The 25,712-nt window shown below is 56.4% G+C and overlaps 1 protein-coding gene across 1 annotated transcript in view; it reads right to left on the bottom strand.

The window, feature by feature from the left end:
- The window catches only part of COL22A1 (collagen type XXII alpha 1 chain), a 240,256-nt gene that overhangs the window by 190,786 nt on the left and 23,758 nt on the right, over positions 1–25,712 (bottom strand). The window contains exons 3-4 of the mRNA XM_032873482.1: positions 24,474–25,040; positions 977–1,051 (exon numbers count right to left, since the gene is read on the bottom strand). Coding sequence (XP_032729373.1) covers positions 977–1,051; positions 24,474–25,040 — 642 coding nt within the window. The remainder of the gene's footprint in view (positions 1–976; positions 1,052–24,473; positions 25,041–25,712) is intronic.

The following is a 25,712-nucleotide window of genomic DNA, read 5'->3' as shown; positions in this document are numbered from 1 at the left end:
GCAGCTGGATCTCACTGGGAAACACCAGGAAATGGCTCAAACATGGACCTCAGAATAGTTCCCCCGAAGGGGAGAAGAACTGGGGTGTTTCTTCACCCAAGAAACTGCCTGAGAGCTGAGTCAGTCCTGCGGACACATTTCACCTGCTGTGCAAGCAGGCAGGGCAGCCTTCTACTGTTCTAGAAACATCCCTCAAGCACAGAGCTGCAGATGCTGGCATGTTCCTGTGGGCAGGGGCGCCCTAACCTGACAGCTGACTGGGACGGCATCCCCCGGACAGCGTTTGCAAAGTGCCTGCTCCTGACCCCCTCCCCAGGCTCCACGTTGAGGATGAGGACCCCTGCCCCCGGGGCTGCACATGGAGGGGGTCCCCGACCCCTTGGGCAGCGGGCAGGAGCAGGGCTCCTGCGGAGGCAGAGGAAACTCCCCTGAGAGTTGCAAGGGCAGGACATGGGCCACGGGGAGGAGCCAACCCGACTCCCACACCTGTGGCTCCCAGGAGGGTGGGAAGCCCCCCTCGGCCGCTGCCACGTACCCTGTCTACCCCGTTGTGTGGGAGCAGCCTGGGAAGCAGCTCTGTGGGGTTTATTTCCACCATTGGGTCTGCAGCGATGCGTCTCTGCTCCCTCTCCCCCATCACTCAGGTCTCTGTTTATAACTCCGATTCACATTCTCACCCTGAACGCACTGATTTCTCCTCTCATCTGCTCACTCCGCTGATCTCCTTTACTCATCCCCAACTCATTTGTTCTGACGTGTTATTTAGAGGCTCCCATACGGTCACCACAGACTCCCAGAGGGAGATGCGGCTGCTGTTCACGGTTCGGGGGCTGCGGGTGGGGCTGCCACCCATAGGGCTCGGCCGTCCCATGAGATCTCGGGGAGCAGATCATCGAGGCCAGCCCTGAGTCAGGGAGGGCTCACACCCGGCAAACGGCACAGCAGGGCAAGCTGGAGGCTGCCCTCACTTTCTCACCTGTGATTTCCTTGCTTTCACCGTTGGTGTGCTTAAAGCGGTCTCCTTCCACATGGACGCTGGGGCACAGCACGTCTAAGGAAGGCAAGAGAAAACAGCAAGATGGATGAGCAAATGTGACCCACAGTCCCTCCATGGGATGTGACAGCACCCAGGACCTCCAGCTCCCAGCACAGCACCCAGAGCCCCCAGCTCCCAGCACATGGCACCCAGGACCTCTAGTCCCCAACACACAGCACCCAGGTCCCCCAGCACCCACTGCATGCAGCACCCAGGGCCCCCAGTTCCCAATACGCAACACCCAGAGACCCCAGCTCCCAGCACACAGCACCCAGAATGCCTAGCCCCCGGCACATAGCATCCAGAGCCCCCAGTTCCCAGCATATGGCAACCAGGGCCTCCAGTCCCTGGCATGCAGCACTCAGAGCCCCCAGGACCTTGTATAATACCCAGAGCCCCCAGTTCCCAGCACGCAGCTCCGAGAGCCTCCCCAGGCCCCAGCACACACCACCCAGGGCCCCCAGCTCCCGGCACAGAGCATGCAGGGCCCCCAGCTCCTAGCACGCTGCACCCAGGGCCTTCAGCTCCCAGCACGCAGCACCCAGGGCCCCCAGCTCCCAGCACACAGCACCCAGGGCCCCCAGCTCTCAGCACGCAGCATGCAGGGCCTCTAGCTCCCAGCACGCTGCACCCAGGGCCTCCAGCTCCCAGCACCCAGCACCCAGGGCCCCCAGCTCCCAGCACACAGCACCCAGCACCCAGGGCCCCCAGCTCCCAGCGTGCTATACTCAGGACCCCCAGCTCCCAGCACGCAGCACTCAGGACCCCCAGCTCCTGGCACACTGCACCCAGGGTCCCCAGCTCCCGGCACGCAGGAGGCGGTGCACACTATGTACTGATTCATTTACACGGGTACTTGTTGAGCACCTACTCTGCAAATACCATGCTCTGTCCTGGGGGGATACACCAACAAGGCAGCGTCCTTCCCCACAACGAGCACAGTCTCACCCTTTAGAGGGAATCAGATGCCCAAACTGACAGGTCAGCCCCGTGTAGTAGGTGACTGAGCGGGGGTGGTTGCTGGGGGATTTGGGACACGTCTGACACCTCGCGGAGCTTGGGGGAGGTCAGGGAAGCTTTCCTGGAGAGGGGACGCTTGACTCCTTCTTACCAGAACAGTGAAGACATGGCCAGACAGACAAGAGAACACGAGGTGGCACAGGCAAAAGCACCTCGTTTGGAGAGTCATGAACATACTCGTCGGGACTCCACGTTGGCAGGTGTCAGGGAAACAGGAAACACGTGCCCACCCCCGAGGTGTCTCTTATTCCCACCCCAAGGAGCTTTAAGCACAATCCCAGAAGCAAAACTGCTCAATTATACGAAAGCAACAGAGTACGTCAGTCACACAGCAAGAACAATATGCATCACAGGATATTAGAATGCCTCAACGTCGTCGTGGTTCCTCGCTTAAGAAAAAGTTGGAAGGGGAAGAGATTCCTCTAGTTGTCCTAAAAGTCCCAGAAAGAGCACCAACTTGGAATTTTAAAGTCCTCTGTCCAAGTGCGGCTCCCTGACCGACCAGACCTCTGTCTTGGGGCGAGCGTCTCTGGAGGGGAGACCGTCCAGAGCACACACGGGCCATGGGGCTGCCAGGGGGCTGAGCAAGCTCAAGCTCACGACGGGACTGGAACGTGGCCGGGTGACCCTCTGATTCAGCGCCTGAAGCAACTTGCTTACCTTCGTGTGGACGTACCCTGCACGCGTCACTATCTCAACCTTCCCCACATTAAATAGTTCCGCCCTCTGTCCCACGTGCAGTGACCTGTTTTCATGTGTGGGGCACACAGGTCTCTGTGAGGGGTCGGTTCGGGGACCCCTTTACCAACCAGCAGTGAGGGGAAGTGGAGGTATTTTTCCTGTTTATCCTACAAAGCACTGTGAGGTCTGCGAGCCCCATGGAAGGGGTTATTTTGGAAACAGCACCGAGTCGTCTGTCTAGGACAAAATATGCAAGAGGACGCAGGCACCCCACAATATTTTGACAGCCCCACCCAGGAGAGCGGCAGCTGTGGGGTGACCATCTGTCGTTCGAGCCCCGGAAGGCTGCCAGAGACACTGGCTGGGGACCATGGTCACAGCAAGTGCATAGACCCAGAAGGTTCTATCCTTGAGGATGAGCAAATCTCTGGAGACTAATAGCCGGAGCTCAGGGTGCAGGCAGGGCCACCGAGCCTTGTCTCCAGAAATACCCTGAGGTTGTGACCTGATTCCCAAACCCAGAAGGGCGAGGACAGTCCAAAGACCATGAACGCAGGCAAGAGGGAGCTTCCTTTCAAAGACGTTAGAAGGTGCCCAAACTGCCTTAAGGAGTCGTTCCCCGAACTGCCCCCCAACCGCCTGGTGGGGCCATCACTAAACCTTAAACATCCAAGCGGCTCAAGGGGCAATTTATAGCCAACGTGGCGTCCAGTCAGGACAAATGGTTCCCAAAATAGCCCCTCCAGCCATGCTTCGCAGGGGAGGGATGTCGGGGCCCTCTGGGTTCACCTGCTCAGCAAGGAGGTAGGGTTAGCCTCCAAAGGCCCTCCTGGCCTAAAACTGTATCTGTTTGGCCAACATATTTCCACATCTTGGATAATGATCTATTTCTTTCCACATTAACTCATTCATTTAAACTAAAATAGTGGAGCTCCAGATATGTTCCAGGCACAAAGCTAGTTCTAGGGACACTGGAACGGGATAAAACACAAGTCACCAGGCGCCTGGTGGCTCAGTCGGTGTAGCGGCTGCCTTCTCTTCGGGTCATGATCTCAGGGTCCTGGGATCGAGTCCCACAACGGGATCCTTGCTCAGTGGGAACACTGCTTCTCCATCTGCCTGTCTCTACCCCTGCTTGTGCACTCTCTCCTTCTCTGTCTCTCTCTGACAAAGAAATAAGTAAAATTTAAAAAATAAAAACAAAAAGACAAGTCACCGTCCCTGCCGTCAGGGCACTGGCAGGCTGACTCTGACCTGGAAACACAGGAAAGCGTTGGAGCTGCCGTGACCTCACCATGCCCCCTTGCTTTGTAGGCTCCCCTCAGCCTTTGAGACAGACTGCCTCCCCCAGGGCTTGTTCTCAGGCCGGAGCCCCAGCACCCCGCCCCATGACCCAGGACAGATGGCACTGCCTGGAGGTCACTGATGGTGTCTGTCTCCCCAGGGAGTGGGAGACTGTAGCCCCGGGCGTCTCCCCATTCTGCTCCACAGCATCACGGTTTCCCAGCCCCAGGCACAGACAGGCCTCGAGTTCACGAGGACCAGAAATGCCCAGCGACCCCTGAGCTGAGAAGTCAGCGCTGGATGGCTTTCCAGGCACTGGCTCCATCGTGATGCTGTCCTCAAAATGGCAGAGTTTCCAGCGCAAGGAGTAGAGCTGTGCAGGTCTAGTCTTGGTGAGTAGAGGTTATTCTGTCCCCCACCTTTCTAGCCTCCCTCGCTGCCGGGGACACACGTGTGGCCCAGTTCTGGACAAGAAAATGAGTGACAGAGTTTGCTGTGGTGGGCTGAGTGGTGGTTCCTCAAAAAGGCTTTGCTTTTCCTGATGGAATGGGACAGGGAGGCAGATGGGGCGGCCAAGGTCACGCTCCCTTCCTCCTCCTCAGACTGCAGGGATGTAAGGTCTGCGGGACTTCCACAGACAAGCGAGGAGCCAGGGACTCCCAGCTCCAGCAGCCCGAGCCTGGGGGAAAAGGGTAAGAAAAACACACTTCTCTCCTTGCCTAAGCCACTGAACTTGTTTTCGTTTGGTTAGCTTTTGTTTTTAATCTGCCGCGGAGTGATTCCAAACTTGCCCGCATCCCCTTTCTGGGAGCAGAACGGATAAGCCAGGCTTCAGGACTGGAAAGCTGCGTCTCTTTCCAGATGCCCAAGGACAACTCAAGAGGACCAGCACGAGATTCTCCTGGTCAAGGAGCCACGGACGGACTGGGGTGTCTTCACTAACCCAGTAAGGACGGGTTGACCCGGTCATCATTCAGGATCGACGTGAGAGGCGGCTCTGGGACTAGGGATGGGATAGGTTCTCAGGAATGGAAATGTGGGCTTAGCTCCGGGTGAGTTGGTCAATGTTCCTTTTTGAAAGGGGAGGGGGACACACACGGGACATGTCTGATCACGATGACCTGCCCCCCCGGAGTGATTATTGTCACTCACTGACACCCGTTTGCCCTCGGTCTTCCGGCAGGCAGAACCTCTGTGACTTCTGGAAGGAAAGAGCCCTCTCTGCCCGCAGGACGGGCTCTGTTGCTCCAGAAGCTTTCAAGGGAGACCAGCTACTGCTGGATCGGAGCTGCAGCTCCAAGGGGGAAAAACAGGAATTCACTGCAGTTTCTGTGGAAAAACACTTCAGTTGTGCTCAGTTTGCCAAATGGTGGAAGGGGAAAGTGTACTTTCCCAGGATGCCCTTCGGCTTTGTGCTGACACACCCACACTCCTGTCTAGAAAACACAGAGCCCGGCCATCCCCTGCTGTCTTCATCTGGTAAAAGAGTGTGCTGGTAATTCCTGAGCACCTGCTGTGTGCCAGTCACCGGCTGGGGACTGTCCCCGTTGACTTTTCTTCCTGTTATGCAGATTGTAAAAACAGAGGCCGAAAGGTTAAGAAACTCACCAGGATGGGAGGGGTACCCGGATTTGAATAGAGGTCTGCCTGCGTCTGGGGTCTGGGAGAAGACAAGGTAGCCCTGGTCTAGGAAACCAGCTGGACCCTGGAAGCAAGGAGCAGAGCCAGAGGGCTCAGCGGGCCACGGACAGGAAGCCATCACTGCTCACGAGCGTGTCACAGCGGCCGCTGTGGAGCATAGCCGGCCACAGAGGAGACGATGGCAAGGGGGGCAGGGAACAGGCGGAGGAGGAAGATGTGAACCGGACACCAGCAGATACGCAGCCCAGCGCCTCCGCTGCTCTGGGGCCAGCCTGGAGGGCGTCCTCCCCTTGCCACTCTAGAGAGCCAGCAGACACTGAGCCAGGCCCGGGGTGACATGACTGATCATGACAGCAGTGCCGGCAGGTGCCGGGGACTGAGGACCCCTCGCCTGGCTCTGTGCTGGGTGTGCAAGGTAGACCGTTTCCGCTGTGCTGGGGGATGGCGGCTTCTCTGTGCTCAGCGGACACAGGTATGCCTGCTCTGCCCCAGACACTGTCCTAAGTGTGCCAAACACATTAACACACGTAACCGAGTCCTCCCTACAGCTTCCAGGGACAGGTGCGGTTGTTTACAGATGGGGCAAGAAAGGCCCCAAGAATCAGTAAACGCATCTCTGAAGGCCACAGAGCAAGCAAATGGCAGAGTCAGCACGATGGCTCTGGCACCTGACTCCTGACTACTGTGCCACATGGCCTCTCCAAAAGTCACCCCCGCCCCGTCACCCAGCCAGCAAGGAGCCAAGTCTGCCTCCAAAGCCTGAGCAGACAGACGGCCTCCTGAGGCGGCCCCTCCGGCCCAGGAAGGGCTCACACTCGTAAAGTCCTCACTCTGCACTGCTAGGATCAGGAGCTCCCCAAGTTCTGCCCACTGGGTTGGCTACTGGTGCCCATTGGCACCAGGCTCTGAGCTGGGCACTGCAACCCCAGGATGGACAGACAGCAAGACGGGTACCAGCCCAAACAGGCCCCTGTTTTCTGTCACAGAAGCTACTTAGATGTTCCAAGGCCGCTGGGGTGCTTCTCCCACTATCTGGTCTTCTCCAGCGGAGTCCCCCGCGGCTCCCTCACCCAGACAGGCCAGGGGAGTGGAGGGACAGGTCTCCTCTGAGCTGTGAGCACACAGGCTGGGATCACAGCTCCCGGGGACATGGCTGCGTGTCTGCTGCAGGCCGAGGCACCGTTTGACATCCTGTCTGGCCCCTGTCAGTGAAACTCATTGCGCCCATTTTGCAGACGAGAGAACTGAGGCGAGGGGAGCCAAGAGGACCCACTTAAATCACACAGCCAGTTAGTGGCGGAGACAGGATTCAACTCGGTGTGACCCTGGCGCACTCTTGCTTGTACACGTGTGTGTGTGTGCGCACACGCACACACACACAGACCCTCAAACACGCTGGAGAGTCCAGAAGAACATGGAGTACTGACACCGTGGTTACCTCTAGGACTGAACTTGGAGAGATTCCTTAACTCCTTTCGCTTTTGTGTATTTTCAAATTTGTTTTAAAGATTTGAACGTGATTTATGAGTTATTTACCATGATGAATTTTTAGAAGCAGGTCTGAGCCCTGCCCTGGGGTGCTTGCTGCTGAAGCCACAGGAGGCTCAGGGAGAGGAGGCAAGGAAGGCCTGCGGGGGCTGGTGGGCTTAAGCAAGCGCTGTTTGCAGAGGTGAGCTCAGGAGTCCACACCAGCTGACATGCATGGAGCAGCCTGGACCGTGGTGTAGGGCCTCACACCGGAGCCATCTCTCCTCTCCCAGCCCGAGCCCGGGCCTGCTCGCTGGGGTAAAGTGAGGCTGAAACAGGGCCAGAGGGAGACTGCGCTCCCCGAGGCCGATGGGGAAGGCGGTCTGGATTCTGCAGACCTAACCTCTCTCACGTCAGCTGCCCCTGTGCAAGCTTCCGGATCTGGAGATAGGGTGTGAGTTTGCAGGGTTTTCCCCATCCAAGGTCATCCTGCAACTTAGATGGGACAATGAGTGGGAAGATGGTGATGTGAGGCCTGGCACCTCACTGCCGCTCATTCATTCATTGTCGTTCAGCCAGAGCATTTTTGCCAAATGCCCGGCACCCACTCCCAGAATAAAGAGCCAGTGCCAGCAAGCGCCCCGGCCTCCCAGGGGCCACGTGCTAGTGCAGAAAGCAGAGTGCAAACAGACAGACACAGATGCACGAGCCAGTGGTCGTGCAGGAAGGACGCAGGGGGTGTGTCTGGGCGCTGGCCACGTGGGCCACGACGCATATCAGATACGCGGGTCTGGGAAGACCTCGTGGCTGAGTGACACCCGGGCTGACAGCAGAGACAGGGAGAGCGAGTGGGCAGGAACATAGAGCGGCACAGAGCCCCAGGGAGGAAGGCGCATGGCTCGCCGTGGGCTGGGGACGGGACCGAGGCCTGAGCTAAGTGGAGTGAGGAGACAGAGGGGAGGGAGGGGAGACGTCAGCCCAGGGGAGCCTGGTAACCCAGGACAGGGTCTGGAATGTTGGGCAAGGAAGAGATGGCTCAGGCGGGGAGTCAGGAGCGAGCAACGGAGGCAGAAGGCAACGGGAGTTAAGCTAAGAGCATGGCCTTCCAAGAAGGGTGGGATGTTGAAGGTCGCTGGGGTCCTCGGACATCCTTTCTCTCCCAGGGATGTCCCGTGGGTGAGCGCCAGCAGGTGTCAGCAAAGGCCAAGAGGACCTCATCCAGGAGGGCTACTGGAGAAGAGGTGTGGTGGGAACTCCAGAAGGTAGTGGAACCCTGGGCCAGCACCCAGGTGCCACATGGGTCCTGGCCACGTCAGCCCACTGGGCTCAGCCAAGCAGTGACCTTCAGCCATTGGAATCTGAGAGGCACCAAACCTAACCACAAACTTTCTTTCCTTCATCCCACATTTAATGAATATCATCTATGTTCCAGGCACTGAACCACTCTGGGGTATAACGGGTGTCAGCGACCAGCTCTCTGTCCTCCAGGAGCTGCTGTCCAGTGGACAAGATGGAAATTGGCCAAATAAGGCACTGACCTCTCCAGCAGGTGATATAACCAGTTGGAAGCTCTGAGGCGAGGATGGGAGAAACACAGTGGGATCCAAGCTGGCTGGAGGGTCAGGGATGTCTCCACTGAGACCTGAAGGGTCAGCTGGAGGGAAGTCGGCAGAAGCGGCAGGAGGGTGACCCACAGCAAGCTCACAAAACTCAGCTACTTGTCCCCAAGTAACAACTCATCACTCGGGATGCAAAACCCAAACCCAGGTTCGTCTGACCCCACCATCTCCCATCTTTGGGCTACAGCCCACCACACGCCCGTCTATAGAGCAACAGCTCCGGGGACCTCAAGAATCCCTTAAATGAGCAGAATTGGTGAGACAGTCACATGACACATGGGGGCGGGGCCAGCAGTAGGCAGGGGCTGAGGGGGGCGCTGTCAGGACCTTAAGACTCCTGTGTTCTGCTACGAAGTTAACCATTAGGGAGCAGAGCAGGACATGAGCCAGTGTTTCCAGACTGTGTGGCATGGCAGGGACATGATCATGCCTGGATGCTAGGGAGGCCGCAGGGAACAGAAAGGGCAAAATTCCCTGCCCTCCTGAAGCCCAGGGTCCAGATGAGTTCACATGAGTCTCTCAGAGGCTTTCCTGGAGGGCTGGCCGTGCCCAGTGTGTAGCTACGCTGAGGCTCAGAGCGGTGGCCCGAGCTATCCATGTCACCCTGCAGGGAGTGGCGAGGTACGATCCAAACCCAGGGCTGGTGAAATGTACAACTCACACAACCTGCCCAGTGCACCCTAAAGTCCAACAGGGGAAGATGCACGAGGCAGGAAAGGTGAGCGGCTGAGCGGGGCCACCGGCGCGACGCAGAGAGGCACTTCCAGAATCAGTATTTGTACAGCACATGGTCAGAGCTGAGGGTCGGAAGTCCTAAAGGATGACCCTAAGGTCCAGACCTCTCGTTTTACAGGGAGGGGATCTGGTGCCACCCAAGGGAAATGCCCACTGTGCAGCCCCCACCAAAGACGCCACCGTGCCGCGAGGCAACAGCCTCCAAAGTCCTCAAAGGTCCTCTGAAGCCAAATGCAGGAAACACCAGCCACCCAGGGGACAGCAGGAGTTTCTCGGACGCAGGTGATCTGCAGGATGGATGGTCCTGGGGAGGATGGGGTATGGCTTCTAGCGCTGAGCTTTCCTCCCCAAAGCTTTGCCCTCTGACTTGGATGCGAAACCTCTGGTCCAGATTCGTTGCTGGGAGCGATTTCATGGGTTCCACAGGAACAAACATCTCCTCCAGCTCCAGCTCCCCCTTTGCTGTCTCTGATCTGTCTTCTCCCCCCACCCCCGCCCCTGGAGGGAGTGAACCTTATGTGTACGGCACCCTGTCTTTTCAGACTCCAAGGCTAGTTTGCTCAATTCTAGAATTGAGTCCACAGGCTTGACACCTTCAGGGTCCTAACAAGGGTTAGAGGAAAGAAAATGAGAGAAAATGCAGAAAGTGCCAAGTTCAGTACTCAGGCCACCTCGGTCTTGTGCAATGGCTATCTTCCTCCCGCCCCCCCGCCCCGCCCATTCCCACCACAGGACCGGCACTGAGGGGAGCATCACCTGCACCCAGTCTGGGCTCAGTCACCCACAACCCTGAGCTTCCGCAGGATCCAAGGACGAGGGGCACCCCCGGGGCTGCATGACAAGGGGAGGGTCCTAGGTGACAGGGGTGCGGAGCTGACCCACAGGTAAGGAAACAAAACCTCCTCCTTCCCTCTGTGCATTCTGAGCAAAAAGAAATACAAAAACAAAAGAGTGGCAAAATGCAAATTGATCTCGGGAACCCAGGGGAGTTTTGAGAAGATATAGGACTCCGCCCCAAGGAGAGGAGACAAGACTTCCTGGAGGAAAGGGGGAGGAGGTAAGAGAGAGGGCGTGAAGAAGGCCGGGGTTCTGGAGGCAACATTGACCCTAAGTCACCCCGTGGCCAGGGCACAACCCCTCCCATGCAGTCCTAGGAAAACAGAATGAGCCCAAAATGCCTCCCACAGGGACATTCTGTGGTTCTCAGCAGAGATGGACAAACCAGATGAGGTGCTATCTACTCTTCTCTAGTCACAGCCACATTCTCTCCATTAGCATGTGGTCTGGGATCTGATCTCCCTGCGTCCAGACTCGGGGTCATGTCCCCGGAATCTGAGCACCAGCGATCAAGGCAGTCCCCAGGGACGAGCATGGTGCCCTGCCTAAGCCTTCTGCTTTGCCAGGTCCCGAAACCCTGTGGGAGCAGACGGCCAGGCTGCAGACCCATTCACTGGGTCCCAGGCTGTGGGGCAGAAGTGGACCTGGCCAGCCCGGCTCCTCATGGGCTCCCAGCCTCTCCCAGAGGACTGGTGGAGGTGGGTTCCCGGAATGGCCACCGGCTGCATTCCCGCGGGGGGAGATTTGGTGAGGCTGGTGGGAAATCACAGCCAGATGTCAAGGAGGAACGACTGGGAGGCCTTTCCACCTCCCCCTGGACGAACCCAGCTGGTGAAGGCATGGCTGTAACTGGAGATGAGTCGAGGCCTGGGGACAGGGCGGGGACCCTGCCCACATGCCCTCCTTCCCCCCAGGACACCCACTGGGGCTGTGCCTCCCTTCAGACTGAAGCCACCCAGCGGGTCTGCAGCCCGAGGTGCCAGCCTGGGGTGGGGAACTGAGGGGGTCATTGTTCTGGGCTCTTCCATAGCTACGCACCCCCGCCCCCCGCCTGCAGCCCCGGGCTCTGCTGCACCTGTCCCCCCACACCTGGGGAACCGAGCTGTGCAGGGACCTCAGGAGGCCACCGTTCCTTCTCCTCGATGACCGTGAACCTGCTGCCCAGTCCCTCCAGCCTCCGGTTCCTCACGAGAACATTACTATGCACAGGATCCCCTCATTTTTTATGGCTGAATGATATTCCCTTGCAGTGAACACCACGGCCTCTTGTACTCACACGCATACGTGGACGCTTGCGCCGCGTCAGCCTCCTGGCTTTTGTAACTAGAGCTGCAATGAACGAGGCAGCTGTTTTCAGGTAAGCGATCTCACCTTCTTTGGGCATATTTCCAGAGGCAGAGCTGCCGGATCATACGGGAGGTCTGTCTTCAGTGTTTTGGAGAACCTACGTCCTGTATTCCTAGTGTCTGCCCCAGTTCACGTTCCCAACAACAGCCTACAAAACTTCCCTTTCTCCCGGTCCTCACCAACAGCTGTTACTTGTGGCCTTTTCCAGAGGCACCCTGACAGGTGCGAGGTGGGAGCTCATTGTGGTTTTCACTCATCATTTTTATGTGCTCGGGTTTTAATGTTTTTGTTTTTGTTTTTTTTTTTTTCTCCTGGAAACAGGGCTGTGTAGGTCACATAAGACCCACACGCCCGTACCCTACAGCCAGAGTTTCCGGCTCCTGGGAAGCATTTCATCAGGATTTCCTGAACGGATGAGGAGAAAACCCCGTAGCAAAGCTATCAGACGGGTTTCTCATCCCTGTGTTCCAGGTGAGCGCTTACGCGACTTTCCCGGGGGCACACGGGCAGCCGAGAAGGGTGACCGTGGGCATGTGTCCAGCACTTGCTCTGGACCAGGGGGCTCCTCTCGGGGCCAGACGCTGCCCGGAGCGTTTTCTACATAATCTGCACAGGGTGGGGAGGGATTGCTATTAGTAATAGCCATCGTGCAGACGGAGAAACCAAGCGCAGGGTTACATAATCAGTAGGGAGGTGACAGATGGCAAACCCAGGATGTCAGCTCTGGGCTTCTAGGAAGGAAGCAGGGAGGGAAGGGGGGAGAGAAAGAGAGAAAATCCTCGATACCCCAGAGTTTTAACAGGTCCTCACTGAGGGCTTTCTGGCTCCCTCTTCCTTTTCGTTTTTTTCCCCAATGTTTAAAAACGGACGTATACTTGAAATACAGTACTATGTCAGTTTCAGGTGTACAACATAGGATTTGACATCTTTATGCGTTAGGAAATGATCGCCGTGGTACGTGCGGTCACCACCCGCCACCACACACGGTTATTACGTGTATGGACCGTAGTCCCTGTGCGGGACTGTTCATCCCATGACTTCTGGACTTTACAGCTGGACGCTGGTACCACTTCATCCCCTCCACCCATTCCACCGTCCACGACCCCCGTTGGGCGACCACCTGCTGGTTCTCTCCCCCGCACCTGTTCAAGCTCCTAGACCCAGAGGCCAGAGCAGCCCATGGGGGCTCCACTCATTGCCACTCCCCGGCTCACCTATTTTCCTGTTGTCTATGACACTTCTGGTGACGACAAATTGTTTTTTTAATTAAAAAAACTTTTTTTAGAGACGTAAGGCCCTTTGCGGCTTCCGATGAACAAACGTCTTGTGGATCGCGGTGCCTTCAACACCCTGGGCCAGGCCCTGTTGCGCACCTCGAGACATGGGAATGTGTGAAACGGGCTGATTACCTGTTTGAGGCTGGAAGTTGGCTGCCGAGCCCGCGTTCCCACTGAGAGGTTTCTAGTCACCCCCCTGCATGTGGACTGCGCAGTCACGCTCACACAAAGCAAGAAGGAGACGCTGGCCTGCCTCCAACCCCAACCCCGCCAGCCAGGGCCCCTTTCCCTCCCATTTCTACCACCTCCTCAGCCTGCTGTGACAGGAGACTTCTGCAGTCCATTTTACCTCTAGGTGTGCAGAGAAGTAGTGCGACACAGCTGATCTTCATTTGCAAGGACTCCATTTCTGCACCAAGGGTGCCAGGCACGAGGGAACAGCCCCAGGAGCTGGCAGGGGGCTTGGCCTCCTGCACCTTCACTCGCCGGCCGTGTGCCTTCTCAGGGCTCTGGCAGATGCCTCTCCGAGGCAGCGAACGTGGGGACAGAGGGGACAAGGTCTACAGTCACTCAGGCTGTGCAAGCTACAGGCAGGCACAAAATCTTTGCAATGTGCGAATGCGGGAGATTTCTGCATACCACTTTCCAGAGAAGGAAACTGAGGGCAAGTCTTCTGCCCAGATACACACAGCTGGTAAACAGCAGACGTGTGTGTGTGTGTGCACACGTATAAGTGTGTACACATGATGTACATCTGAGCGAGCTCATGTGTGTGAGTCTGAGCCAGTGTGATGTGTGTGTGCATGTGTGTGTCTACATATACACATGTGTGTCCAAGCCAGCATGTGTGTGCCTGTGTGCGTGTACATATACACGTGTGTCCACGCCAGCATGTGTGTGCCTGTGTGCGTGTACATATACACGTGTGTCCACGCCAGCATGTGTGTGTGCATGTGTGTGTGTACATATACATGTGTGTGTCCAAGCCAGCATGTGTGTGCCTGTGTGCGTGTACATATACACGTGTGTCCACGCCAGCATGTGTGTGCGTGTACATATACACGTGCGTGTCCAAGCCAGCATGTGTGTGCATCTGAGCCATCGTGTGTGTGCCTGTGTGCCTTGCGTTTCAGTGTCTGCGTTTATGCAGGGGAGGGGTGGGTGGATTAAACTCAGAGAAGCCAGCGTCTTTAATTAAAAGGACAGAGACAGACACGTTGTGCAGCACAAGCAGTCCCAGTTACCTAGAACACACTGCGCTGACAGCGGATTTCCTTCAGTCTTCCAGTAAGTGTGAAGTTTGCCAGAAGCATTGCAATTCATCAGCCGCGTTTCTTGGAAAGCCCCTGGACACTGTGTAAGCCCGTGTCCCGCTTGTCCTCTGGCAAGTGGGATGGACGTTTAGCTAGAACAAGGTCAGCTGCAGGATGTGTATTTATACACAGACATACAGACCGTGTGTATGTATATGCGCCTTTTGCAAGTAGTGCCAATCTTGTTGTGGCCAACATACTTTATCCCTTTATCAACCCTATATGAAAACCACTGTGGGAACCACAGAGCCCGGCCTCCATGAGCTGGAATGCTTGGCATGACCTGGTCCCAGTCAATGGGACGCCCGCGTGGATGCTTATGTGGCACGGCACCAGGAAAGGGTGCTGGGGCTGGCCCGAGGCCCTCCAGCCAGGCAGCAGCCAGGGGACGATGCTGACTCATACCTGACCCCAGGGCCGTCTGCTCCAGTCGGGACACAAGTCCTTATCTGAGGCCAGGGAGGGTGGGAGGTTTTCCTAAAGATCTCAGATGACCCTCAAAATGACAAACAGAGAAGGCATCCATAACAGCGGCACACGGCGGGGATAGCATGATGGTGACCAAGACACTGAGGAGAGGGGAGAGGGGCCCTCTAAAGGGAATCCCCCCACCCCACTCAGCATCCAAGGAGGAAGCCGAGGTCCCATAAATTACCCTAGGGTCACAGAGTTCACAGCAGTGACTTCAGATTTCCAGCCATCCCATCAGAACGCACTGTCAGGGGTCAGCAAGCTTTTTTCTATAAAAGGTCAGACTGCAAACAGCCTTTGTGGGTCACGCAGCCTCTGTCACAAGTCCTCGGCTTGAGGTCGTGGTGTGAACACAGCCACACATGGTATGTGAACAAGCGGATAAGCCGTAGTCCAACAACACTCAATTCTAACAACCGGTGCCTGGGCAGGGGGGCCCTGAGGGCCATCGTCGGCTGTCCCTGCATTTGATCCAGAAGGATCTCGTGTGCCTGAACAGGCCAGTGTCCTGCCCAGAGCTCCCGATCCGTGAACTTCGAGTCTCTGCTGGGGTCCCTTCCTGGACAGGGAGCTCAGATCCTGCTACGTTAGGTTTGGGCACTCTGATTTTTGGCATGTTCTAGCTCATATAGACGTGACCTAAATAGTAAGTATGACAACACGATGACAAGAGCCACCATCAATTAGCTGCCAGACCAGTAAGTATCATCGCGGTTTCACAGACAAAGAAATCAAGTCTCTGAGACGTGAAGTCTGGCCCAGCGGCCCCGGCTGGCAGGTGGCAGGGCTGGGAATCCTCCCTCCACCCTCAGTCATGCCTTCTCACAGGGGCCATATCTCCTCCGGGGCGGGGGTGTGTGGACAAGGACACTGCTTCAAGGGAGGGGGTGAGCAAGTCTGAGAGACCCATGGGCTCAGCCCTCCGAAGCTCGAGCAGCACAAACAGACAGCTAACGTACATCTGCATCCGATTCCAGAGAAGGAGACGGCTTGGAGGAAATGCAACATGTATGTAGGTTCCTTTGGAGGGACGCGACCAAAAAAAATGGTTGAAAACACAGCCCTACGTGAAAAGTATTTAGCTCAATCACCTTTCTAGAAAATAGTACATGTACACCTGCTCACATGCACACATAGAATGTACACATGTGTATAATGCATGTAATTTGCACATGCACATGTAAATCACACATGTACGCAAACACCTGTGTACATATATGTGTGTATACATGTGTGTGCATGCATATGTGTGTGGTATTAGTATTTAGTACATGTATTTACTACACAGATGTAGTAAAAGCAAACACTGCATAGCAGGTGATCAGGGCCACCCCGAGCCCAGCGCATCCCCCGCCCCATTAAATCCTCACGATACCCTCCAAGGTAGGGAAGGTGTCAGCACCATTCTTGTATGGCTGCACACAAGGCCACTTAGAGGGGAGGAAACTGAGGGCAGGCAAGCAGAGCTGGGCATGCCGGGTGCCGGCTGGGGCAAGGTGTGACCACCCTGACAGCTCCTCACTGTCGAGGGGAAGAGCCCATAGGAACACGCGTGCACGAGCACACGCAGGGTTCTGCATGAGGAAGATGGTATGGCACCATCACGGGAAGCCAGGACCCAGGAGCAGGACCCAGAAGTGGGGGGTGGTCTGTTCAGAGAGTGGAGGGTATGCGGGCATATGCCCCTCCCACTGCAGCAGGACAGTGGGGGCAGAATGTCTGGTTTTGACACAGGAGTTCCTCGGGTTTAGGAAGAGACAGGAGTCAGGCAGGGACATGCTCCAAACAGGTCCCAGGGATCCTCTCCAGCCATGGGCCTGGCTGGGCACAGCTGGGAGATCGTCCCTCTCTCTGATGTATGTCAATTACACGTAACTGATGGGTGGTTTTCAGTTTTTCATCATTTTCAGTCACTGTCTAATAACATTTCCCAGCACATAATCAGAATTAAGTAACCCACTTACTATTTCGAGGGGGTGAGCTCGATCATAACAAGTTTTCCCAGGAGAAACTCCCGGTGACCTTTAGGCAAAGGGTGGGCCCGGGCGGAATTGCTTCTTGAGGCTGATGCAGTCCCGAGGGCCAAGCCACAGACATCCACGTGGCGGCTCCAAACCCACAGCTCAGGCTGCCACAGACTCCTCCCAGGCCTTTGGGTCCACACGGAGGACAAGCTGGGTCTGGTGGCCACACACACGTTCCCAGGTGTGTGTATGTGTGTGTGTCCTGACCTCACCACCAGGCAGAGGGACGTGGGGATGGAGGCAGATGCAGGAAGAACAGGTCACTGGGAATAAGACCAGCCATAGGCTGTGCCTTCTTGGATGGCTATAAGACTCAGGTTCAGAGGAGATGGGCTCCAAAGAAATTCTGAGGCTGGCTGTGCCAGACGGCCTCAAAGCCCTTCCCTTGGACGTTACTGCTGGGTCTTCAAGGGGTCAGTTTATTTCAAGGGTTTGAGGTGGACTCCGCTTCTGGCAAAAAAAAAAGACTCGTGGCTGGATTCCTTCTTCTCCACAAACTTGGGAACGTGAAGCCAGCAAACCAAGCCTCAGTTTCCACCTCCTGAAGTGGAAGATACAAGCACTCTCCTCTCATGCTCCCCTCCAAGCACTCAGAGTGCATGCCTACCCCAGGCCCTTGGCTTTCACCGCTGCCTCTGCCTGGAACTTGGGATGTGGACTGTTGCTCCCTGTCATCCCAAGCTCAACTCAATTCTTCACAAGAGACCTCTGGAAATGTCACTCTAAAAGCAGAATCACAGATGTCTCACTCAAGGAGGAACCCCGTGCCTCAGAGCCATGTCTGCGATAGAACAGGGCACTGGTTAAAATGTGTTGGAAGAAATAGCCCAGTACTATAGACAGTCCTTAAAACACCCACACTTGCGACACGGTATCTTTGAAGGTCTATGCCGTTCGTCCCCAATTATATCAACAAGTTGTGTTATTTACCAATAATACAGTACTAAAAGAAAAAAACAAGGACACATTTTCAAGTGAACCTAATAACCCATTCATTCAGAAGGTGAAATTACCCATTGATAACCACCCCCAAGAGCACAGCGAGGCCTCGATGGCCAGAGTGCCCTGGGCTGGGCTGCCCCCGTGCTGTCACAGCAGACGAGGGTCGTGAGGGGGCAAGAGCTCTTTGCCCCACACACAGGGAGTGGAAACTCAGGGATGGGGCCCAAATGAACACACGTGCCCACTAATTAAATGCAGAGCTGGGGTGTAGATGCCGACCTTTTTCTAGCAAAAGCCACAGGTGAACAGTAAAACTAATCACCCTGCCACAGGAGATAAGTCAGTCCCCCTCTGCGCACCCCTCTCCCCCACTTCTGCCATACTGGTACATAGAGCTTCCAGCTGCCTGGACGCCCTCTGGGACAGCAGCACAGCTAAGCACCAACATACCAGCAAGAGAGGCAGACGGAGGGGGGTGCCCACGTGTCACACGACAAAGCACCGCAGAGCACGGGACAGGCCACTCGGCGCTAACCCACGCCAGCATCCCAGCCCAGCTGTCCGAAAGCCGGAAGACAGTAACCCAGGACGGTGCCCCTGCTCGTGGGGAGAGGGGAGGGAGGACCACCGCCGAGCATCCCCAAAATAGAAGGAGGCGGAGGTCTCAGCTGTGGCCGGCCGGCGTTCCACAGGCTCACTCACGGCCACCCGATACGCTATATAAAGGTTGTTTTGTGGCCACGACCGAGCCTGGGGTGGAGAAGGTTCTTAATTACAGCCAGGGCTCTGGGGCTGGGCCCGTCCCAGCCTCCGCCCCACGCACTGCAGGAAGCCAGGCTGAGACTGCATCCCCTGGGGACCCGCTCAGGCCACAGAGGCAGGAGCCGATGCCATGACACGGGGCCCCTCCCTGCAGGAGCCCGAGGCCGGGCACCAGTGAGTCACATACTGTGAGCTCCATTCAAAGACTCAGCATGCAGCCGCTGGTCACCGGATGAGCCAGGCCGGTGCGGGGCACCAGCTCGGTTCAGTATCAAAACTCCAAAGGATGGCATCGGGGCAGCCTGAGCAGCCTGACTCCCAGGCGGTGGGCGCTGAAGCAAAGGGACACAGAACCCTTGTCTCCCTGGGATCCCGGGCAAGCTGTGTAGACCCCCTGTGCCTCAGGGCCGTCCACAGAACAGGAGGAACCAGGAACCCCGTGTTGGGAATTTGGGGAGACGTCCTTGACACGAAGTGTTGACAAACGCTCCCTAAATATCCCAACTTACTGGAAGGAACTCAGGACCTGGGGCAAACAGGACAGGGTTCGGCTCCCAGGGCTGCCCTTTGCCTGGTGGGCCACTGGGGGAGTGAGTCGAACCCAGTCCTCACTGATGCTCGGTAACCCCAGTGCCAGCCGACCCTGGGCTACACACGGACTCTGACAAAGGCGGTACGCACAGGCTAAGTCACAAAGGGGCCAGAACAAAAAACAGTAGAAGTAGGTATCCTACTGCCAGCCATGTGCCAGGTGGTAGGTTATGCAGCTAGAATTCGAATGGAGCTCTTAGTCGAGCATTCCACACAGGTGGCCCCGGGGCATTTGGACAGAGAAACTTCCACTATGGCCACCCCAAGGAATCTGTCCGATCTCAGAGCCGTTCCTGCTCCCACACTGCCCTCTCCTCAGCTCACCTGGTCACTCTCAGCTGGGCTTCTAGACCAGACCAGCCACTGCCCAGAGCCCCCGTGGCTGGGGGGCTGCTGCACCCCACCCCAGAGAGGGGCCCCTCACTTCCTGTGCACTGACCCGGGGGGTTCAGCTTCCCCTCAGAAGGGCAGCCCCAGGGAGCCTGCTGTCCCTCAGAGCCGCTCCCCCACCCCTCTACAGCCAAGCGCTGGATGGGAAAGCACGGGCTCTGTATGCGACGGGACCTCAGCCCCGCAGCGGCAGCACGAAGGGGAGGGTGGGGAGGAGGGTGAGCTGCACATGTGGACTCCCGACGTAATAGCAAAGTTTCTAGCAGCCGCGTTTGAAAAAGTAGAAGAAACAGGTGAGATTAATTTTACTAATATATTGTATGTATCCCTAAATTCCCCAAATAGTCATACTTAAATGCGTAATCAATAGCAAAGATATTCATGAAACGCTTTCTTTGTCATCCGGTCTACAAAAGCTGGTGTGTACAGTCCCTGTGGCACTTCTTGGTTCGGACCAGCACCTGACTAGTCAAGGCCCACCAACGCTGGCAGGCGCAGGGCTGGAGCATCACTCCCTGTGTGCAGAACTCAGTGTCGACATCCCCTTGTGGGCTGGGTGAGGAACAGGGAGAGAGTGGAATGCAAAGTGCTGTCAGCGTTTGGTGCTCAGAGAACAGCAGACTTCCTGGTTCCATTCACTCCAGCGGAGCCCAGTCAGGGTCCCGCTCCTGTGCATCTGTCCCACCCGACGAGGCAGGGGGACATCTCCAGCATGATTCTGCCCATCCCAGCCAGCCTGCCTTTTCCAGATGCTCATCACTTTCAGAATCTAACCGTTTATCTCCGCTCATCAATACGTAGATACGTTCAATATTTCAGTTCACGTTGGGTTTGATTTCAGGCTTGTGGAATATTCCTAACCTCTGTGTTTGGAAGGGGCTGGATCACTGCACACGTACCTCTAACGTGCCCACAGCAACAGAAGCGCGGCACGAACCCAGCTTCCCACCCGATTTCCTTTAAGCAACATTTAAGCGGCTCCTTTACACCCCAAGCCCTGTTCCAGGCACTCAGAAACTGCAAGGAACAGACCTGGCCCCCGTGAAGCTTGTTCTTGTGTGCGAAGGCAGACCCCAGGCAGAGGAACAACCAGACACGTTTAGCTGCGGGTGGTAACCAGGGTCCACATGCCGTCATGTAATTAGCTGCTGCCACGTTCCTGCTGCCCTGAGTAGACAGAAGCTTCTCAAGGGAAGAAGAATGTCAGAACCTTCACTGCATCCTGGAAACCCAGCAAGGGCCCCAGCAGGGAGTCACTCGGTGTGCGGTTGCTGCGTGAATGAATGAATGAATGAATGAACCACTGCTACAATGTCTGCTGGGTTGAAGACTGCGTGAATGAATGACTTGATCGAGTCCGATGACTGCGACCCCTGTTGAATGAACGAGTCACTAGGTTGGACGGAACTGAAGGACGGCCACACCAAGCACCCCACGCCATTCGTCTGTGATTTTCCAGATCATCGAATGACGCCCCCATTCCGGAGAGCCCCGGGTTGGGCTCCGAAGTCACCCAGAGAGGTCCTGGGAATGCGTAGGGATTTCTGGTCCTGTGAAGCTTTGGTTTTGTGATGCTCCTGGGTTTCATCTTACCACATGTATTTCAGTATGTTACTGTTAGCTATTTTGTTTTGTTTTGCTTTCTTTCTAATTGAAGCAATTGTAAGGGGATTTTGTTTCATTTGTCACCAGAACCGAGCAGGCCTGTAGTCAGCTTACAGCTGTATTTACAAAAACGGATTCCCTCTAGACGACTGAGCGTAACTTACATCTTCTATCTATTTAGGTTTTTGGAAGAGCCTGGCTATGGGGAGTTTTCTCAATGTTATCATGGGGGACATGCGGTGTCCCCAGCTGGCTGGCATCTGGTGCCCCTTTTCTTGGTTGTGGCCCCCAGTGACTCTGCGTGGGTCAAACCCCCTTCCTTGAGGGAGTGGAGTGGGCATGGTGACAAGGACGGGGTCATGTGATTTCGGCCCCAGTCAGCCTCTTTCCACTCCAAAGCCACAGTGTTGGTCTGGGGAGAGCCGCAGGCCCACACTTGTCTGTCAGACCAAATCCAGGCCTCCTGGGCCATGGTCTCATGGCTCCCGGCCCTAAGATTCACTACAGGGACTCCCATTGTGCCCTCCCTCACCTGTTCTCGCCTCCTCTGCCCTCCGGCCCCAGGAGGCTGGCCCCTGGGACGCCATCACGTGGACCCCTTACGGGCTGCTGTCAGACAGGCTTAGGCCAGGGGAGAGGGGTGACGTGGGGAGTGGAGAGAGGGCAGAGGCTTCCTTCCTGCTCCCTCTAGGCCACCACCGAGGCAGCAGCTGTCCTTGCTGAGGTGACTCCAGCCCCTTCCATCTCAAGGGGCTCTTGCCATCAGCCCCCTTTTCCCACTGTCCATTCCTGGGGGCTCAGTATCCCTCCTTGACCTCACCTGTCTCTTGACAAAGCTTTCACCAGCGCCTTGCCGTGGACCATGCATGCTAGGACCCGGACATACAAGCCTGCCAGGAACAGTTAACACCAAGGAGAAACCACACGGAAAGAGTGGAATGAGCCCTAGCCTCATTGTTCAAGCCTACCTGAACTCTGACCTTTTTTGTCACATGTGATATGAATTTACTTTATTCCTCAAGCTAGTTACGGCAGGGCCTCTACTGCCTATGATCGAAAGCACAGTCCCTGACTCCGAACCAGAGGTCGGTGAGCACAACGAGGCCAGCACATGGAGGCTGACGGCCTAGATTCCGTCCCCAGCCCTGCCCTTCTATTACCTGGGCAGCAAGTCCCCATGACTTCACCTCTCAGGAGCTGTCCCCACCATTCCCAGAACCATGCCCTGAGCACGGAAGTTCTCCAAAATTTAGATTCTGCCTGGCCAACATCTAGAACCGTCTGAACCAAGGCTGGCAGGATAATAAAATGCCAGTGGGCAGGGGCTAGAGGAACGCCCTGAATTAAAGTGTTCTGGGATCACAGCAGGTGCAAAGACCCCTGCGCCAGCATGTTGGACTTCTGCCTCCTGGCTGGGGCTGCGGCCCGGTGTCTAGCTCTCATCACTGCAGAGGTCAGTCCTGAGCCCTGGCCCTCCCAGCCTCTCTCTCCTGCCTTCCTGCCCTCTCCCGTCTTGGCTACAGCATCCCTCTGGCTTACTGAAGAGGGCCTAGCAGCTGTCCCTCCCAGGACCTCAGCAGGCTGCATGCTCATATCTGTGAGAAGGAGGTCACCATAATCTATGTGGTTGTAATGAGGGTCAAGTGAAAGTTCATAGCCGATACCTCGCACGCTACCAGAGGCTTTCCTTCCCTTAGTGCTCAGAGCATCTATTTCATCATCTGTGGAATGGGGGCTAGCCCTCAGTGTTCCATCTATCCCCAGCACTGTTTGTCCTCTGAATTTCTCCTGCAGTCCTGTAAAGGGTTTCCTTGGGTCCTGCTGTCCTGTCAGCATTCCATTCTCACAGATCTGATGGTGTCATACCCCTACACGAAACCCTTCCACACCTGATCTTAGCACCCAAGCCCTCCTCTATTGAGAACGTGACAATCATACAAAGCCACCAACCCCAGTCCCCAACGTGACCGCAGCCACATGGCTCCATTACACTTCCTTGACTGTGTCATGCCATCCTTCAATCCCTCTACAGCTCAGCCATGTCCTCCTCCAGGAAGCCCTCCCTCATTCTCAGGGTCATCACCAAACACAACCACAAGAGGATACCATGAGATTCTGTGACCTTTATTAAGGTCACACCCACAGTATTATGTCCCTTTTTATGTGTCTGTTTCACCATCTGGACTATGAACACTCCAAGAGCAGGAGTTTTGTCTGATCTTTTTCAACAGGCCCAGAAATCAGCACAAGGCCACACAAAAACTAGATCCCCAATTAGTATCTGTGAACAAATAAGTAGAAGTAGAGATTAAGTGAGCCACAGAGCGGTACGGAGCCTGAGGGCACTGGGTGCCAGACGCAGTTTAGCCCTTTTCTCCCAGGGCTGCAAGCCAGGACCGTCCCTGCGACCAGGCCCCCTGCTGCTCTGCCAAGTCACGCCCAGCTGCTCCCGCCACCGGCCACGGCCCCAAGGCTTCCCTGTCCCCGGCGAGCTGTGACGTTCTGAGCTTCTCCCACCCAAGGAGGCTCAGTCCCCAGAAGCAGCCGGCAAGACAGAGGCTGAGACCCTGTTCCCAGCCCCACCTGCTGGCCCTGGAGAGGGGTGTTACCAAACATTGTTCATGACCCAGGAAGGACAACTGTCATCCCAATGAAGCAGGCAGAACAGAAGCTGGACAAAGACTGGTGCACAAAAACCCACTTCACCCTTCCTGTCCTGTGCAGCAGGCTGTCCTGAGAATGACCCGAGGTTCTTAGAGGTCAGCCTTCAGGGTCAGAAGCCCGGGGGCTGTCAGCTCCCTGCCTGGGCCCAACCTCCCCCCTGGCCCATAACCAGCCACAGTCCACAGATTCCAGACCGCCTCGGGTTATCTCAGAGGGCACCAGGTCAACAGCACTTGGCCTCTGGGATAAGCTGGGCCCGACCATCTCCAAACGGCTCCCTGGGGATCACTGCTACAGTCCAGAAGCCTGTCTGTGCCCACTTCCTTACACCACCCGTCCCCGCAGTCCCTTGGAAGAAGAAAGGGGCCTGCTAGAGTTCACCTGCCATGTGCTCCCGAAGGGCTCTGTGAACCGGGGCTCCGACTTGGGCAGCCCTGTAGGGGAGCAGATGCGCTCCCCGGCAGAAACGGAGATCGGACTCCCAGGCATTCAACCCTCTCCAGGTCTCGGGTGGGTGGGGCCGAGAAGCCAGCCCTCTTTAATTTCCTTCCCGCCGGCGCCCTGGAGGCGGGGCCCAGAGAGGACCCAGGTGTGCGCTGACCCAGGTGTGCGCCCTGCCAGGCGCAGCAGGGCTACGTGCCAGACTGGTTCTCGCTTTCCTCGGTGACTGAGCCCCTGGCCCATGGGCTTCCGCGCAGCCCTGCCACCTGCCAGCGGGCAGCTCGGGACTCGCCTCTGCTCGGGCCCCACGCCCTGCGCACACTCACTTTCGCACAGGCGACGCCTCAGCTTGCCCCGGATCTTGTCGATGGCGTTGAAGTCGGACACGTGGAAGACGTGGGCGGACTTGGGCTTGGAGGCGATCTCCTCCAGCTCCTCCTTGAGCGCCGCCCCGACTCCCACGGCGAAGATGCGGATGCCCGCGCGGTGGGCGGCGGCCGCGGCGTCCAGCACCAGGTCCTGGCTGCGGCCGTCGGTCAGGAGGATGGCCACCTGCTTGAAGGCGCGGTCCCCGGGGCGGCCGCCGGCCTGCGGCGAGAAGCTGTGGCGCGTGATGAAGCGCAGCGCGTCACCGGTGTTGGTGTTCCCGCCGTGGTAGGCCAGGTGCCGCGCCGCCGCCTTGACCGCCTCCCGCGAGCCGAACAGGCCCAGCTCGAAGGCGGTGGTCGGCCGGTCGCTGTAGCGCACGACCCCCACGCGCGTGCGGTCGGGGCCCACCTCGAAGGTGTCCACCAGGTTGGCCACCCACTGCCGGACCTTCTCAAAGTCCTCCTTGCCCACGCTGGAGGACGTGTCCAAGAGGAAGACTAGGTCGTAGTGGACAGTCTTGCAACCTGCAGGGGTGGGGTGGGGGAGGAAGAGGAAGAGGAAGCGTGACCTGGGGCACACGGATTCAGAAAGGTCACCCTAGTGGAGTGGGGGGAGGTCCTCGCTTTCTGAACTGGCTTCCGATGACGAGTGTCCCCACGGCTGCTGTGGGGTCCGGCTGCCAATATGTGTTCTTGCATGCAAGTAGCCAATGTTCACAGAACGCCGCTCTATCAATTTCTTCAGTAGCTTTTGCTTTGGTCACCCAGTGACTTGTTTTTTAAACCTACTGCAATGAACACATGCTCTTTTCAGAAAAGGCCATCGGAAGAATGTTTTAGCTGCTTATGTTTCCATCTACGGAGAGGTCACGCTATTAGCCCACAGTGTATAAACCTAATTATTATTACAAATGCACGTGGGACCGTACCAGACGCACGGGTGCATTGCTGTTTTCCCTGCATCCGGCAGTTGCTGGAAACCCTTTCCCAGTGTGACGATGCCGGTTTCCATGGCTGCAAGATGACATTGCTCTGAGCCCATAATTTATTTAGCCAGTGCTCTCATGCTAGATGTTTAAATAGTTCCTGGATTCCAGTATTATAATTCATACAAAATATACTGCACTCCTATATTTTAAGTATAAATTTGCAGAAATTCTACAATGCTTTATAAAGATTGCATATTTTAACATATAA

This window comes from Lontra canadensis, unplaced genomic scaffold (genome assembly GCF_010015895.1).
Source record: "Lontra canadensis isolate GAN:19392208 unplaced genomic scaffold, GSC_riverotter_1.0 scaffold49, whole genome shotgun sequence".
Classification (NCBI taxonomy): domain Eukaryota; kingdom Metazoa; phylum Chordata; class Mammalia; order Carnivora; family Mustelidae; genus Lontra; species Lontra canadensis.
This window is presented reverse-complemented; position numbering and strand designations above follow the sequence as displayed.